General features: G+C 29.9%; 4 protein-coding genes across 8 annotated transcripts; 2 read left to right on the top strand and 2 right to left on the bottom strand.

The window, feature by feature from the left end:
• Nucleotides 1–28: 28 nt before the first annotated feature.
• LOC105424559 (uncharacterized) lies at nt 29–2,405 on the top strand. Its single transcript, XM_011634856.3, has 7 exons — nt 29–478; nt 594–806; nt 883–1,064; nt 1,143–1,341; nt 1,411–1,582; nt 1,644–1,793; nt 2,029–2,405. Exons 1-6 carry the CDS (start codon nt 206–208, stop codon nt 1,751–1,753), a joined length of 1,149 nt encoding a protein of 382 aa, XP_011633158.2. The 5' UTR covers nt 29–205; the 3' UTR covers nt 1,754–1,793; nt 2,029–2,405.
• LOC105424558 (uncharacterized) lies at nt 1,818–3,318 on the bottom strand. Its single transcript, XM_089078884.1, has 5 exons — nt 3,089–3,318; nt 2,741–2,955; nt 2,583–2,655; nt 2,425–2,511; nt 1,818–2,195 (listed from the first exon to the last, which is right to left on the bottom strand). Exons 1-5 carry the CDS (start codon nt 3,316–3,318, stop codon nt 2,009–2,011), a joined length of 792 nt encoding a protein of 263 aa, XP_088935010.1. The 3' UTR covers nt 1,818–2,008.
• Nucleotides 3,319–3,356: 38 nt separating this feature from the next.
• On the bottom strand, nt 3,357–8,348 carry LOC105424557 (uncharacterized). Of its 5 annotated transcripts, none has more exons than XM_089078883.1 (7): nt 8,181–8,348; nt 7,236–7,441; nt 6,811–6,986; nt 6,400–6,558; nt 5,506–5,878; nt 3,621–4,736; nt 3,357–3,519 (listed from the first exon to the last, which is right to left on the bottom strand). In XM_089078883.1, exons 2-6 carry the CDS (start codon nt 7,411–7,413, stop codon nt 4,585–4,587), a joined length of 1,038 nt encoding a protein of 345 aa, XP_088935009.1. In that variant the 5' UTR covers nt 7,414–7,441; nt 8,181–8,348; the 3' UTR covers nt 3,357–3,519; nt 3,621–4,584. The 5 variants fall into 5 exon arrangements, with proteins under 5 accessions (XP_088935009.1, XP_088935008.1, XP_088935007.1 ...); XM_089078882.1 differs by having other exon boundaries at nt 7,236–7,435; nt 8,181–8,277; XM_089078881.1 differs by lacking the exon at nt 8,181–8,348 and adding an exon at nt 7,601–7,790.
• A 1,552-nt stretch (nt 8,349–9,900) lies between these two features.
• On the top strand, nt 9,901–11,466 carry LOC105424561 (translocon-associated protein subunit gamma). Its single transcript, XM_011634857.3, has 4 exons — nt 9,901–10,181; nt 10,643–10,770; nt 10,879–10,970; nt 11,149–11,466. The coding sequence occupies exons 1-4, from the start codon at nt 10,052–10,054 to the stop codon at nt 11,345–11,347; spliced, it is 549 nt and encodes a 182-aa protein (XP_011633159.2). The 5' UTR covers nt 9,901–10,051; the 3' UTR covers nt 11,348–11,466.
• The last annotated feature ends 3,637 nt before the right edge of the window (nt 11,467–15,103 follow it).

Genomic DNA, 15,103 nt, shown 5'->3' with positions numbered 1-15,103 from the left:
CATGACGAATTTTCGCTTTTCCGTTGATAATGCAGGGCGTTGTAATATCACTCCGCGAAAGCATGCCGTTGATTAAGCAGTTCTTCTGTTATTAAACATGAGAAGAAAGTGAGGTTATTTGGATTGTTTATTCGAAGATTCAAACGATGCGACGAGCATTCGTGCGTCCGTTTTGTGACGAGAAATTTATGAAATTCAGTTTAAGATGCAGACTACCGATGAAGAGGTAGGCGAAGCCGCGAAACTTTGTATGAACGACAATATGGTCGAAATCATACGAACAGAACTCAGGGAAACTGTTTCGATGAAGAGAAAAGAGGATCGCACATCCGCCTGGAACAGAAATCGCCTTAACTTGGGAGAATATCCAGGGGTTGAATCCTTTTCTATTGAATATGTTGGCAAGAGAGCGAGGCTTCTCAAGAAGAAAAGAATATCTTTCGTGGATTACAGATACTTGCCTAATGCTCTTATTCAGGTACGTGATTGATCTGGAATCTCTAAACGAACAATCTAATATCTTACAAAACAATTTATATTTAAAAACCAGGACTTGAGTAATAATAATAACTAATCTCTTATATTTGTTTCAGTCGGAGGAAAATATAAGTGCCTTTTTAAAAGTAGATCAAAGCTTATCAGGTCTAGTGCGTGATCTGTCTGGCAGCGATCCGACTTTCCAATTGTATGCAGCCAATTGCTGCTGTAACATTGCTCTGGGAAATACAAAAGCGTGTACTGCGTTGGGAAAGGCAATTATTCCATACCTGCTCATCAAACTGGAAAGCTTAAATTATGCGCTGCTGGTAAGTTTCTCTAGAATTCAAGGATAAATAGATATGATGAAATAAATTTAAAATATATATATTTATATTTTATTAGGATGTTTGCATTTGGACAATTGGTAATTTAATTACAGGAAGCAATAAGGCTTTTTCTATCTTACATGCACAGCACTGTCTGAAATATTTGATTTTACTGTTACATAATTGTGACGACTCAATTCTTCCTTCTGTAATATATGCACTTTTACACTACGTACATGTGGGAATTCATGAGATATCGTAAGTATTATCCACTTTCACGGTTCATGATACAAAGATAAAATTTGCAAGAAATAGTTTAATATATATTTATTATAGAGAAAGTGAAATGTCAGAACTTATTCAAATCATTATAAAACGGAATATTTTGTACGAGAATTCAAATTCTATTTGGTTGCTGGCTTTGTTGTCTTCTTCACCAATATGCACTGTACATTTGCAGTATATTCTGCCACAAGTTGTTGATTATCTTTACATAACGTTTTCTAATTCAGATGGAATGACTCGTGTCAGTGAGGTTTGTTCTTTCTCTTTTATATAACAACCTATGTTTACGAATCATATTTTCAGATTCTTTTTATTTTAGATAACAGCATCTATACGTATACTGGCCAACATGTTGCATAATTCCAGCGAAGATCAAATTGATGTTTTTCTGAAAAATCCGAAATATTCGGATAAGGATCTGCATCTTTTATTGAATAAATTATTATCATATATTCATATGCATGTTAGAAAAGAGACTTTGTGGCTACTAGGTAATTACACGTCAATTTAAAAAAAAAAATTGATTTGGAATAAACTAATAAATTATTGCAGGAAACTTATATAATCATAGATCGTCTAGTGTTGGTAAAAATATAAGAGATCTCATAACTTCTTTACCAACATTGAATCAGGCTTTTTCCTCAATCGAAAATTCTATATGAATTCAAATGTATGTTGAAACAACGCCATTTTTAAAAAAAGGTATTCGCAGTTATACAAATAATGTAATATGCATAATGCAAAAAATATATTTACAATTTAATTGTATATACATTAATTCTAAAGGTTAATTTATTTATCACTCGAACAATTTGTTTAAATTACGTTTCTCTGGTAATAAACACACTGATAATAAACACACTGCTAATATAACACACTGTCTGATAATAAACACACTGCTAATTAATCTCATGTGGTTAATATACTCTTTTCACAGGTACAAATTTTCTCAAAGGATCTGAGGAAGGATATCGATTTTTTCCTATATCTTCTATACACGGCACCTTAACAATGTTGAAGTATATTTGTCCCATCAAATTCGCCGTTGGATGATTGGCAGCTTTTAAACACTGATAAAGGGCTTTATCGCAAGTACAATGTGATCTGTAAATAATACAATCCTTGAAACTGATTATTTTACGTAAAGATAATTTTAAGATAAATTTTAAGATAAGTAGAGTAAGAGAAATTTTCTAATTTGTTAGATATGGTAAGGAAATTCAATAATCAATAATCAATATAACATTAAAAATACATTAATTTAAAAATGCACTAAAATTCTTCATCAAAAAATAAATTTGATTTTTTTATTAATATCTGTTAATAGTCTTACTTAGTATACAGCGAATAATTAGTAAGATTGTATCGGGTCTGTTGTGCTCGGACTTTTATTGGACAGAGATCGTGATTGCGACAGCATCTGAAAAGCATAAAGAAATGTCTTCCTGATATTTTCGAAAAATTGGTAAATTAAGACATTTTAAAAGTAACCTGTCGATATAAGGCAGATCACCTAAGTCGTGATAATTCTCGGCTATGTCACCCGTGCCGCACCATTTTGTGCCTGAAGTATATATTCAATTTATGTTAACAAATTTTGTAATTCTATGAAACTGTGTACTGGTTTGAAAATGATAGAAATGATTAACCTGGCAGAATACCAGAAAACAGAGTGATGGAACTCGCGGCTATGCGGGTCCCTCTGCTCAGTGCGTTTGTAGGCAAAGTAGATGTAGCCTCCACTCGTAGCCTCTCCAGCAATTCACACTGTTGCATGAGTCTTGTTATCTCCGAGAAGGACACCGCTTGTGGTTGTAAAGTCACAGATAAGTTTCGCAAAACTTCTGTAGCCTCGGACGGCTCGCTGAAAGAGTTAATGATGCGTGTTAAAGATTGCGCAGAATTATATAGAAAAAGGATTAATGATTAAACCATGAAAACCGGTTTAATCTAACGATATAAAGCAATTCTTATATAATTGTAATAATCATACTTACTATACTTCGATTATATTACAATCATGTAGTTCATTTCTCGGACCAAGATCGACAACTGCTACCGTCTGTTCATGATAATAAACCGCTCGTATCTCGTCGTTCGCAAGTGCGACAGCGCTTGGTGTGAGACCAGCCAATCCTTTGAATGTACTTCTGAAAAACGTTGGTTGCTGAGCGGTCAAACTGCATATCGACACGATGAGGAAAAACGTCGAGTACACCGAATCCATCTTTTCTTTCAAACTACCGATCTTCTTTTCGTTTGTAATTCTTTTCTCTTTCTTCGTTGCACGTTACACGGTTTTATATTTCCTTAAATTCTTCATATCGTATATTTCAAAATCATCTTGATACACAAAATTTTTCACATAAATTCACCGCACGTGACATAAAAGAACCAGTTATTTACAGATCGCAACATTTCAAAGATTCTAAAATAAGAAAAAAGCACTTACAGGCTGAATAGTTCTTGATATTTATATTTATATATAATAGTTCTTAATATTTACGTCGAACAAAACCAAAAACTTACCCCATTGTGTTACTTGAAACATTATTTGGCACATGATACATATTTTTAGGGAAGAAAAGTGACGGAAAATTTCGTGATGATATTCTTAATTTTACACAAAAATTATTAAAAAATAAAATTAACACTTTTAAGTTAAATGATATCGTTTGTATCTACGAGAACCAATCGATTGATCGAATTTTCCACGTACAAATGATGTGTCTATAATTATAATGCGCCTATCCATCAGTCGTACATGGATAGGCCGGACTAGTAGCCGATCGAATGACTAAATGTGTAAGCGATGGTATGACACCCGCGTATAACTTCCCTCTCTTATGATCTTGAGGTGGTAGCAGCGACATACTAGTGGGGAGACCTACATCTGCAGGGACTAGGACGAAGAAAGTGGAACAAAACGGTGGAATACGATTCTGCGGATAGTAACTATAATTTTACAGAATCTTATAAACTTGATAAGAAAAGAAGGAAGTGACATCTTGTCGAATTTTCTCACGATCGCATGAGAATCGTTTTGATAGCGGCCGGGACCCATCACAGAATATCACGACAATTGATATTTATGAAAACTATATATTTCATACATAAAATTTGAAGAAGAAACGTATACACAAAGTGTAATGGCATTCAAGAAGACTATACTGTCTTAAAAGTGAAAATCCTAAAAATTTGTTATAATATAAAATATAAATTTATTTTTATAATATAAAATGTAAATTGTATGCCATTTGCAAATATTTCCGTAGTCAAAAAAGCGACAGTTTCTTTTTATATGTAGCGAAACCAGATTGCCAATATATTCCTACATTTCTTTTTCCGTAACGGCATCGTGAAATTTCGCTCGCGGCGGTAAATTATTATTATGCAATGTAGAGAGATGTTATGCAGATCCATTAAGATTTCGAAAACGATGCTAATGAGGCTGTTACTTCTTTACACAATTTTGTTCGGTAAACAATGGTGTTTAACAGTGGTTCTGCCTCAGAGAGTGACACGAGGGATTTGATTTGTTCATAACATTCGCTGGATATTGACCCCCCGTGCGTGTCGTACTCAACGTGATACTCACGGGAGTCGCATTAGCCAGCTGCAATCTGACTGGACACTGTCTATATCCTGTAATAAAAAATGAAAAAACATTATAGCCATACTGCGCGTGGGTATAATGCGGGATAACGTAACGGTAATTTCAATAATTTACACACGCGGCAATAGACATACGACTTTGGCAATAGACAAATGGAAATAGAAACTATTTGTTATCACGATTTAAGATGGTTTGCAAGAACATTCTATTACGAGTAGGTAAAGGTTTCAACTTGGTTCTTGAAAAGAATTTTAATCAAGTTCTACATTTCGCAATGAGAAACTAACTTTTTCTTTTTTTTCTTTAGTGTCTTTTTCGTTTTAAATTGCTCAACATGTTTATGATTAATGAACAATAATGAACATTTGTTATAACGTGCGAGGTGATTTGCAAGAATCATAATTTCTTTTATAAACAGATGGCATAATTTCTGTTGAATCATAGTCAACTTTCACGTGATGATGTTTTTTAAATGACGAGAAATCAGCTTTTCCGATCTGTTGATGTCTTCCGTTTTCCAGCTGTTGAGCACCTTACATATTGTTTAATTAACATATATTTATCGATAAGAGCAACGAACAAAGCGATTATTCATGAATTAAAAATACACATGGTACCAAGAATAAGAAATACATTTGCACATAATTAAAAAACATTTTTTGATACTATCATACATACATAACAAATCACACATAAATAATATTACTTTGTTCGTTAATTTTTATTGGTAGGTATGCGTAATAGATGGTGAAGATTAATGTGTGAAAGACACGTCAATCTCCTAAGGAAAGGATCTACCGGCGTGATGAGGCCCAGAGCAGTGGCAGCATACAGGGTTGTTACGCGGCCTTGGACAGAACACGACGCTGTGCGGCTCGCCGCAACGGACGCAACGCGGCAAGTGCCGGCAATTGGCGGCCACGTGCCAGAAACCCTGACACCGGTAGCACTGCAACACGTTGTCCGTCATTTGCGATACATTCTCTTGGTACACCTCCGGAATATTGCCTCCGTCATTTCCTGACGCATATCGCGAAGAATCGGTGGAGTATGCAGTTCCTCCGCAGCTGCCATTACGCCACCAGCGTTCCGGGGTGGCATTGAAACGAGCCACTTCAAAAAAATCCAGACCTTGACGTAGCAAAGCTTCGTAATGACCCGCGTCGAGAACCTGCGTTAATTGGCGAAAGTTGACATATATTTGACATATTTTCCGTTTTTTTTTTTTTTTTGCCAAACTATTAATTATTATATTACGTTGTGCACTGTTTTTTACATTTATATTACATACATTATGCATCGTATTTACATTAACATGACTTATGCAATAGACTTGTTCCGACCTTTATCTTGACACATTCATTTTCATTTTTTCATTGCAAAGCTACTGATTGCTTACGAAGCAATTCGAAAGTCGACTTTCAAAACCGGTTAGGGCGTATCTTTAGCTACTTAGAACTCCATTATGAGAACTGGTTTACAATTATGTATGCATTATGCATTTTTTATGGATGTAAACAAAGATAACAGTCTGCACCAGTCTGTTACCACTAATACGTACTGTACATGTTAATTTTGTGTTTTAGCGTTAGAAAATCGGTCATTTTATTGTTTTCTATAGCTATAGCATATGTAATAGAGATGATAAGATATTATCTAGGTAGAATAAAAAGTAAAGCATTATGTGTGTACTTCTACGCGAATAAATTGTCGTGAACGTTCGACATTTCCAGCGACGATCCCTTGTTTCACTAAAGCTGAATTTATATCTTGCAGTGGTATGGCCCATGGTACATCTCTCAGAAGTACCGCCTGGCGATATCGAGAATCTCTCGCTGAGAATCGCGCTACCTGATGAAAATAAAATATAAATTCAAAAGATATTTTAGTTTATTTTTAAATATTTTTATAAAATTAATTGATTCGACATCACAATTAAGAAATGTAATAAAGTATTTGATAATAGCAAAATAAATAACAAAGTGCGAGAAAAGTTTTTATAATAAAAATAAAGTTATAATAATAAAGTTTTTATAATATATCTTAAATTATATTTTTCCTGTAAAAGAGTAGAGATGATATAATTGAAGATAAATCATATACTTGTACAGGTCCTCCAAACACTTGAGCCAAGTCGCCGCGTTGCAACAGTTTCTCGGCATCGTTTTCTCGCACGAAAGCGGCAATCAGACCACATGGAGTTTCAGAGACTTGCCACGTTGACAACGGTTCGGAAGCGACGATAGCTTCCTCGAGATGAGATCGCAACAATTTAGAATCTAATCAAGAAATAAATAACAAAATATCGATTTAGAGCAATGGATTCGTTAATTTTTATTTCTTTTAATATGTTATGCCATTCAACTGGCATTACATTGAAAATATTATAATTATTATAATTAATATAAAATTATAAATATTAGATATTACATCGTTATTTCATGTCATCATTGATCAAATTAACATTTCTAATTATTATTGCAAAACACAAGTCTCATCTTGAGAATACGAAAAAAATCGCATATCACCTTGGATACTGTGGCCCTGATCTTGAAGGCCACCGGCACGCGAAATGTATAAAGAACACGAGAATTGCGTCTGTTGCGGCATAACAGGAACTTCATTATGGCGCAAGTCGTCTTTATCTGTTTGGTTATTGTGACCAATCCTGTTTGGCGGCGAAGAATCTTTCGTGGAATTCTCCATCGCACGCGCCACGTACTCGTGACTGCAACTTACACATAAACAAAATCAATGTCACATGGTTTTTTTCTTATAAGAATATCGTATGCCAAAAATATGATTTAATTATAAACTATATAATTCAAAATACGATTAACATATAAATATCATATAAATTTGCGTTAGTTTAATCTATTTTGCTAATAATTACAGGTGAGATCATTGCAAGCGAAGCGAGATTTAAAATTATTTGGAAGGAAAAGGACCGCTCATTTTTTAGTCAAAACGATCACTGCATAAGTATTTTACGTCACTAACGACTGTGTTCGATAACGATTGATAATAGAACTGCTGCCTAGGTGATTATCGATTGCGAAGTAACGATTATAGAAATATCAACTGGCGTAAATAATTTGTTGTATCTTCGATCGTTGTCGAGACGATCATTAACGTCATAGATGTATGTTCACGCACCGACAACTATGTTTTAGCGTCGATTCTTTTAGCTTCTCTTATCGAGTTCTTGTATCGACGTAATTTTTCATTTTTTTTATCTATGTGTAATTTTCATTGCGATCATGAGTATTTCCATTGTGACTATATTTAAATTTAATACTCCTAAAGAAGATATATTATTCGAGCTATCTCGAGGAGTTTTTGCGATAGTAATGTTACGAAATAAGAGCGCAATCGCGATGAAAGTCACGATCGGAACCGCACTCGAAGCTCGGTCGACCGATAGGCTTGTCAAGTTGGATGTGACGAGTTTTCCAGGAATGACGTCGATTTACCTCGGACAGCGTCTTCTCGTTATTGCAATAGAACGCAACTCGGATATCAGAAAAATCAGGGAAGAAAACGCGGCCCATGCTGACGCCGGGCGCCATTCGTCGTCTGATCGGCTCGTTTCAAGACGAAGATCGACGGCATTTAGCGTCAACGTCGTTCCGTTATGGCTACGCTCTGAAAATTACGCAAGAGAAAATTAAACATCGACAATGTCATGAGTTTTAATTGTAATTAAGACGATCCACATCTGTAAAATGTCATGATACTATAAAGGAAATTTTCATGTCTAATCAAATTTTTTATGTTAACTAGTTACAAATAGTTTAAGAATATTTAAATTAAATTGTTCAAATGATTGTTAAATCTTTTAGATTATACTTTTAAAACTCTTTATATGAAATATGTACAAAAACTTTCTCTAATTCATTTATGCTAGCTAATTGCACGATATAAAAATAATAAATTAATTAAAATTAATTTATTATTAATTAAATTACTTAAATGGTTATCAAATTTTTTTAAACACATTTCAAAGGTTTCTAAATAAACACAATTCTAAAAGGAAATTGTTAGTTTAAAAAATTGTCAGTTGTCGGTTAACTTCAAACTAATAAGATTCTATCCATAGAAACATTTTTAGAGGTGATCTTTCATAGAGATATTTTTAGAGATCTTCTGTAGAAACCAAGAAAGAACCAGAAGTGGAAACGCGAAATTTTGAAATGCAATTTGTTACAAAAAGTATAATTTGTCGTGTTTATATTAAAAATTCCAAACTCTAACTTGAGACATTTCTCAGTTGTTTCAAAAATTAACAATAAATATAAAAATTTTTCTTGATTGATTCTGAAACATCAAGATATTTTATTTCTCTTTTTCGTGAAATTTCATCTCAAATGATTACATTAATAAACAAATAAATTAATAAAAATTGAATTGCATATTGTATTTGACAAATTTACGAGACATAAAAAATATATCAAAGATGTTAAAAATGTTTAATTTTAAAATAACTATTTATAAAAATTTGAATTTTAGGAAAACATTTTGAATAAATTACCTTAATATAAATAATAGAAGTATCTAATGAATTAAATATTTCGCGGAAAAAAAATTTGCAAAACACAAAGAACAAAGTGCATGTATTAAATAAATACAGAGAAATAAATTAAGAATAATAAATTACAAATAAATTAAAAATAATTTTCAAAAATAATTTCATAACATTATCTTTTTATTTTTATAACGCAAATATATAGTCAGTATAAAATTATTTTGTAAAACTCTACAAATATCTACGTTTTCATAGGTTTTAAGATCTATCTATGTTTAGACATGAAGGCCACCAAAATTTAGAGGGTTCTTTGATCTCAGAAATAGACACCGTTCAAATGAGTAGGCCGATATTGCATAATATATCACCCTCTAGACAATTTTTTTAGATCATTTCCGATAGACATACTAGAATACGATAGATTGTAATTTGTATGTAATAATGTAAATTATGTTGACATATTAGAACATTTTATATTAAATAATTTGCAAAACGAAAAAAACGATACATGTATTAAAAATCTGTTCCATTGTGCAGACGTTAATATTGACGATTGAAAAGTTGATTTTCTAATCTACCGTCGAAGAAGTTTACAGTGACTCCTGCAGAGGGCAGGACGTATCTACACCTCAGATCGATCGATATCGACGAACAACGATGACGACGGACACGTCACCATATGGCAGCTCCACAGCGTAGCTTTCTACGCATGCGTGTTGTTTGTTTCTGACGTTTCTGACCGTCTCTGACCGTCAAATTGCAACCCTCGTGGCCAAACAGTGGTCGAACGGTCGTCTGGTTTTGTCGCTGATATTGAAAATGTCGGGGAAGTCTAAGGCATTTACTAAAGAGGAGGAGCTGCTGCTACAGGACTTCTCGAGGAATGTCTCGACGAAATCCTCGGCATTATTCTACGGCAATGCCTTTATTGTTTCGGCGATACCCATTTGTGAGTGCAAAAACCTGTCAAAAGCACCAGATTGCTTCTTTCATTGTTTTTCTGTGTTACATTATACAAACAGATTCCTTTTGTATAAAACTTCACAATTGTCTGATTTATTATATTGTTTAAAATACAGCTAAGGAATCGAGAAATTGAATAGTTTACAGACTAATGATCATTATTTTAATAAACAAATTCTACAATTGGTTCTTATATAATTTTGATGGCAAAGCTTGTAATTTGATAATTGATTATGTATTTAAATATGTTTAAATAAATTATTTTATATAGAAATATACTTAACAGAAAGTTTTAATTGAAAATTTGTTTTCATTCATTGATTCATCTATCTCTATTAATAGCAAATAATTTAATATAATTGATATACTTTTGTTTATTTAAATATTTATTACAAAATAAATAATAAATATTTACCTTTGACTATATTTTATTATGTTTTTTTATAGGGTTGTTTTGGAGAATACATTTAATCGATCTCTATTCCAACTTAATCTCTTTTATACTGGTTACATTAGCAAGTACATATGCTCTTGCCTTGGCATATAAAAATACAAAATTCATTCTCAAACATAAGGTATGTTTTATGAAATTTTTTATAAATTATCCAAAAATATAAAAATATAATATAAATCTAAGAATAAAAATATATAATAATATTTTATATGTGTATTATGTTACACAGATTGCTGTAAAAAGAGAAGATGCTGTTACTAAGGAAATAAACCGCAAGCTTGCTGAAGACAAAAAGATGAGCAAGAAAGAAAAAGATGAAAGGTAATATCTTGAATTTTTTTTTAAATTTCTTACAAATAATGTATACATATATTGATTAATAATACACTGAATATTACATAATATTTTTTAGTGGAACTTTGGTTAATTTCAATAGATAGTTTATTACTATTATAAGATTAGATTTTCTACAAGATATTAATTTTTATTAAACATCTAGGATTTTGTGGAAGAAGAATGAAGTAGCAGATTATGAAGCAACAACATTTTCAATTTTCTACAATAACGCCCTTTTTCTTGCCTTCGTCATTGTCTCTTCGTTCTACGTTCTGAAAACATTCACACCTGCAGTAAATTATATACTTTCCGTAGGTGCTACCAGTGCATTCTTAGCATTATTCTCTACAGGATCCCAATAATATATATTATAAATTTATGTATTCTGTTAACTAATCTCATAAGGAACTTCCATCTGTTCGATTTACCTTTTGATATGGAACAATCATGGATAATAAATACATTTCTATTTATAATAAAATTGTTTGTTACAAATTATTTATTATCTCCAGGCAAGTTGATATTTCTAAGCATTTTTGTCATTTAAAAGTTTTTGTTAAGTAATAAATCTTGTATATTTTATAAAAATAATAAAATTCCAATTAATTTAATCGATCAGTAATTCAGTCAGTGAAATTATAGTAAAATTTCTAATTATACAATTTATTATTTCTAGTTTAATTAAATTAAATTTTTCTTTCTATATGCCAGACAAATAATTAATAATTCTATAATTCTATGAATTATTGGTAATATTGGATAAGTTAATTGCTGAGTAAATTAATTTGACCAAAATTATTCTTATTAAGCAATTCTTATTAAGCAATATTTGTAAAAATATATATACATATATATACATATTTATACATATTTATACATATTTATAAATATATATAAATATGTATACAGAAATTATATTATCAATAGAATATTTATAATTACTAGAATATTTATAATTTATAGTTATACATCTATATTATCGTTATGTCTTATAGCCAAAATTTATTAAATGCGTAAAATATCTATCTTTTAAAAATTTCTTTATGCGATTATAAAAACGTTATTTCGATTAATTGTTATAATTATGAAATATATAATAAGAGAGAAGAAATTTATTAATTACGGTATTTATCGATCATTGTTCGCAGTCGATAACTATGATCATCGTTATTATTTGTTGAGAATTTTCTTTAGTAATTAATGACCGCCTGTATATGAAAAGTAGATTTGTTTCTTAAGTTAATGTCATGAATATATAGCAGAATAAGATTTTGTTAAACATCGTAATAATTTCTCGAATGTTTGATTTCGATTAATCTATTTTTTTATTTCAAGACCTTATATATGATATACTTCACTTTGTCCTGTCCGTGTATTCTCTTTATAAAATTCTTCTCCTGCAATATAATATTATAAAATAAATGGAATTGTTGAATACAAGCGACATTGGCTACGCTTTCATCTACGTATGTACATTACATTACGTGCGCCTAGCGAGCTCCATACGTGCCTAGCAACGGCGAATGCATGTCTCACTAGGCGGTTCTATCTCACCGCGCGCTTGCAATTTGACTATTTTCATAAATTAATAACTCGTTAACTATTGCGAAAATCACAAAATAATACACAGAACTTTTCGAATTGATTTGCTCTACCTGCATATGATTGGCTATTTTTTGGGGGGATACCTTGTATATAATGTAATATGAAAATTTAATATCTAAATGTAAAAAAGTAAAAATTATGTTTTTAAAAACAAAAATATTTCGATGATGGTTTAGTAAAAAATCCCATTTTATTCATAGTATCTCCATTTCTGAAGTTAAACATTGCACGCCTTACATTCTGATTAAGACACGTATATAGAAAAAACGTATATAGTGGGCGATATGAAAATCAGGCCAAAAATTGATATTCTAATTATTCTTTGACTCTATATAATATTTAATAACAAAACAAGCTAAAAAATTTAAAATAAAAATATTAAGTGGATTATAGAGAATTAACTAAGCAATTGTTTACTAAAAGTATTACAACAAAAAAATCATATATTTTGATAATTCAATAACAGTTAAAAATTAACGATTTTATTCGTTAAGTTAATATGCAATAACTACTAAATATTAATAACTACTTCTATGTTATGAAAATGTACATTAAATTATTCTCGTCTTTTTTTTTTGCGTAAATACCTTTGCATATTCTATATTTTTTGTGTGTTTACATATAAAATCATGTTTCATAAGCTTAGATTTTTTATAGATAATAAATAATTATATAAGTGTATAAGTATTAATGTAGAAGTATTAATTACATACACAAATTCAAGTCTTATTTTATAACATGTTTGAAAACATGTTTTTATTAGCAAATAATATGTTTGAAAAGATACAGATTACCGAAAGTAACTAAATTAATTAACTGATAATGCTAATTCACAAAAAGAACTACATTCGATCATAGAATGAAATTGCGTCAAAATTAAAAAAATATGATAAATTATAAAGTTGTAAGTGAAATTATAAAGTAAAATAATAATTCATACAAATAATAATTCATAAAAAGAATAACATTTGTATATAAAAGTGTATATAAGATATATTTTATTGCATATTTTATTATATGTAAAAGAGCATGTAACTGAAATTGACTAAATCCTAAGGAATGAGAATTGTATAGGTACAAGTATCCCAAGAAATATCCCAAAGAAAGAAACCAAAATTTTCAATTTTTGAGATGTATGTAATCCTTTTATTTGGATACAAGTAATTATAATTGCATAAACTTTTATATCCAATAAAATATGAATTATATATATATATATATATATATATTTATTTATTTATTTATTTACATATTTTTTTATATCACTTCATAAATTTTATAATGTCACTTTTTTAAATCCTGACGTGATATATTTATCGTCATATTATTCAACAAAAAATAATTCTTTTTTGAACATTAGAATGAGATTATTCACTTTTCAGATGCTGAATATGAATTCGGTTTTTAAAATTAGTATTCATAATTTTTATTTATTGTCTTAAAACATTAATACGACTTTATTGGTTGATTTATACATAACATTTTAAAACTGTACCTAAAGCTGTACTTAAAATATTCATAATCAAACATGGGATCTATTGCAGAAAAGTTGAAAAGTGAATTAGATTATTGATTTATCAAATAGTTTTCAATTATATTTATTTAAACTTAAGGATCTTTTACATCATTAAATACAAATCTAGTGTCAAAATTGACAAATTTAAAGTGGTGGATTTAATATAGATAATCCGGGCGCATTGTAATTTGACACTTATCATATTAAATCCATTATTTCTAAATTTATCAATTTTGACATTAGATTTATATTTAATGGATAGATTTAAATTTATAAAACATTTTTAAATTTAATTCGTCAATGATTTAATTCACAGCTTTCCTGTGATAGACTTCATATTTAATTATGGCAAACATTTTTTTTTGAGGGCTAGAAATCTTAACAACACCTTGATAACTATAATTTCTATTAAATTATTATTTCTTAAAATTTCTTCAATACTCAGACATTGTAGTTATAATATAACAAAATATGTTAAAATATGTCTTTTTTTGCAAATTTAATTGTCAATTTAATGCAAATTTCTTAAAAGCTGTAAAAGAACAATTTGGAAACCGAATTCGTATTCCAAAAAACTACGAAATATGATTATCTTGTTTTAATGTCTTTTTTTTGTTGAACAGTATAATTTAAAAGTCAAATTCGTTAGCATTTGAAAATTTACAAAAATAAATCATCCAACCCTCTTCTTTCACACATAATCCTACTTCAAATAATTTTTTTTATAAATTAATAACTCAATATCATTTACAAGTTAAAGAATTAAAATAGCTGAGAGTTGTAATCGATATTGAAACAGTTAAGAAACTTTCATTTAAACTAATTTCATCTTTTTCAATTAACTTAATTAATCGATAAATTTTGGTAGTCTAACAAATGCAATTAGTTAATTTCAATAAAATAACTAGTGAATAAGACATACTTTTTTAATCCGATTTTTCATCAAAACAGTTTTTCAATTTTCATTAATAATTAACTTTCATATATGCTTAATATA

This window comes from Pogonomyrmex barbatus, unplaced genomic scaffold, assembly GCF_055798465.1.
Source record: "Pogonomyrmex barbatus isolate J1 unplaced genomic scaffold, ASM5579846v1 scaffold3, whole genome shotgun sequence".
NCBI lineage: Eukaryota > Metazoa > Arthropoda > Insecta > Hymenoptera > Formicidae > Pogonomyrmex > Pogonomyrmex barbatus.
This window is presented reverse-complemented; position numbering and strand designations above follow the sequence as displayed.

Coding starts and splice junctions, on each gene's coding strand:
- LOC105424559 (XM_011634856.3), top strand. CDS start 206: ATGCAGACTACCGATGAAGAGGTAGGCGAAGCCGCGAAACTTTGTATG. Junction 1,342..1,410: donor GAATGACTCGTGTCAGTGAG/GTTTGTTCTTTC, acceptor TTTTTATTTTAG/ATAACAGCATCTATACGTAT. Junction 1,583..1,643: donor AGAGACTTTGTGGCTACTAG/GTAATTACACGT, acceptor AAATTATTGCAG/GAAACTTATATAATCATAGA.
- LOC105424558 (XM_089078884.1), bottom strand. CDS start 3,318: ATGGATTCGGTGTACTCGACGTTTTTCCTCATCGTGTCGATATGCAGT. Junction 2,956..3,088: donor TGTAATATAATCGAAGTATA/GTAAGTATGATT, acceptor TAACTCTTTCAG/CGAGCCGTCCGAGGCTACAG. Junction 2,512..2,582: donor GATCTGCCTTATATCGACAG/GTTACTTTTAAA, acceptor TATGCTTTTCAG/ATGCTGTCGCAATCACGATC.
- LOC105424557 (XM_089078883.1), bottom strand. CDS start 7,413: ATGGAGAATTCCACGAAAGATTCTTCGCCGCCAAACAGGATTGGTCAC. Junction 6,559..6,810: donor TGTTTGGAGGACCTGTACAA/GTATATGATTTA, acceptor TATTTTCATCAG/GTAGCGCGATTCTCAGCGAG. Junction 4,737..5,505: donor CTCTGGGCCTCATCACGCCG/GTAGATCCTTTC, acceptor TTTTTATTACAG/GATATAGACAGTGTCCAGTC.
- LOC105424561 (XM_011634857.3), top strand. CDS start 10,052: ATGTCGGGGAAGTCTAAGGCATTTACTAAAGAGGAGGAGCTGCTGCTA. Junction 10,771..10,878: donor AATTCATTCTCAAACATAAG/GTATGTTTTATG, acceptor TATGTTACACAG/ATTGCTGTAAAAAGAGAAGA. Junction 10,971..11,148: donor AAGAAAGAAAAAGATGAAAG/GTAATATCTTGA, acceptor TTAAACATCTAG/GATTTTGTGGAAGAAGAATG.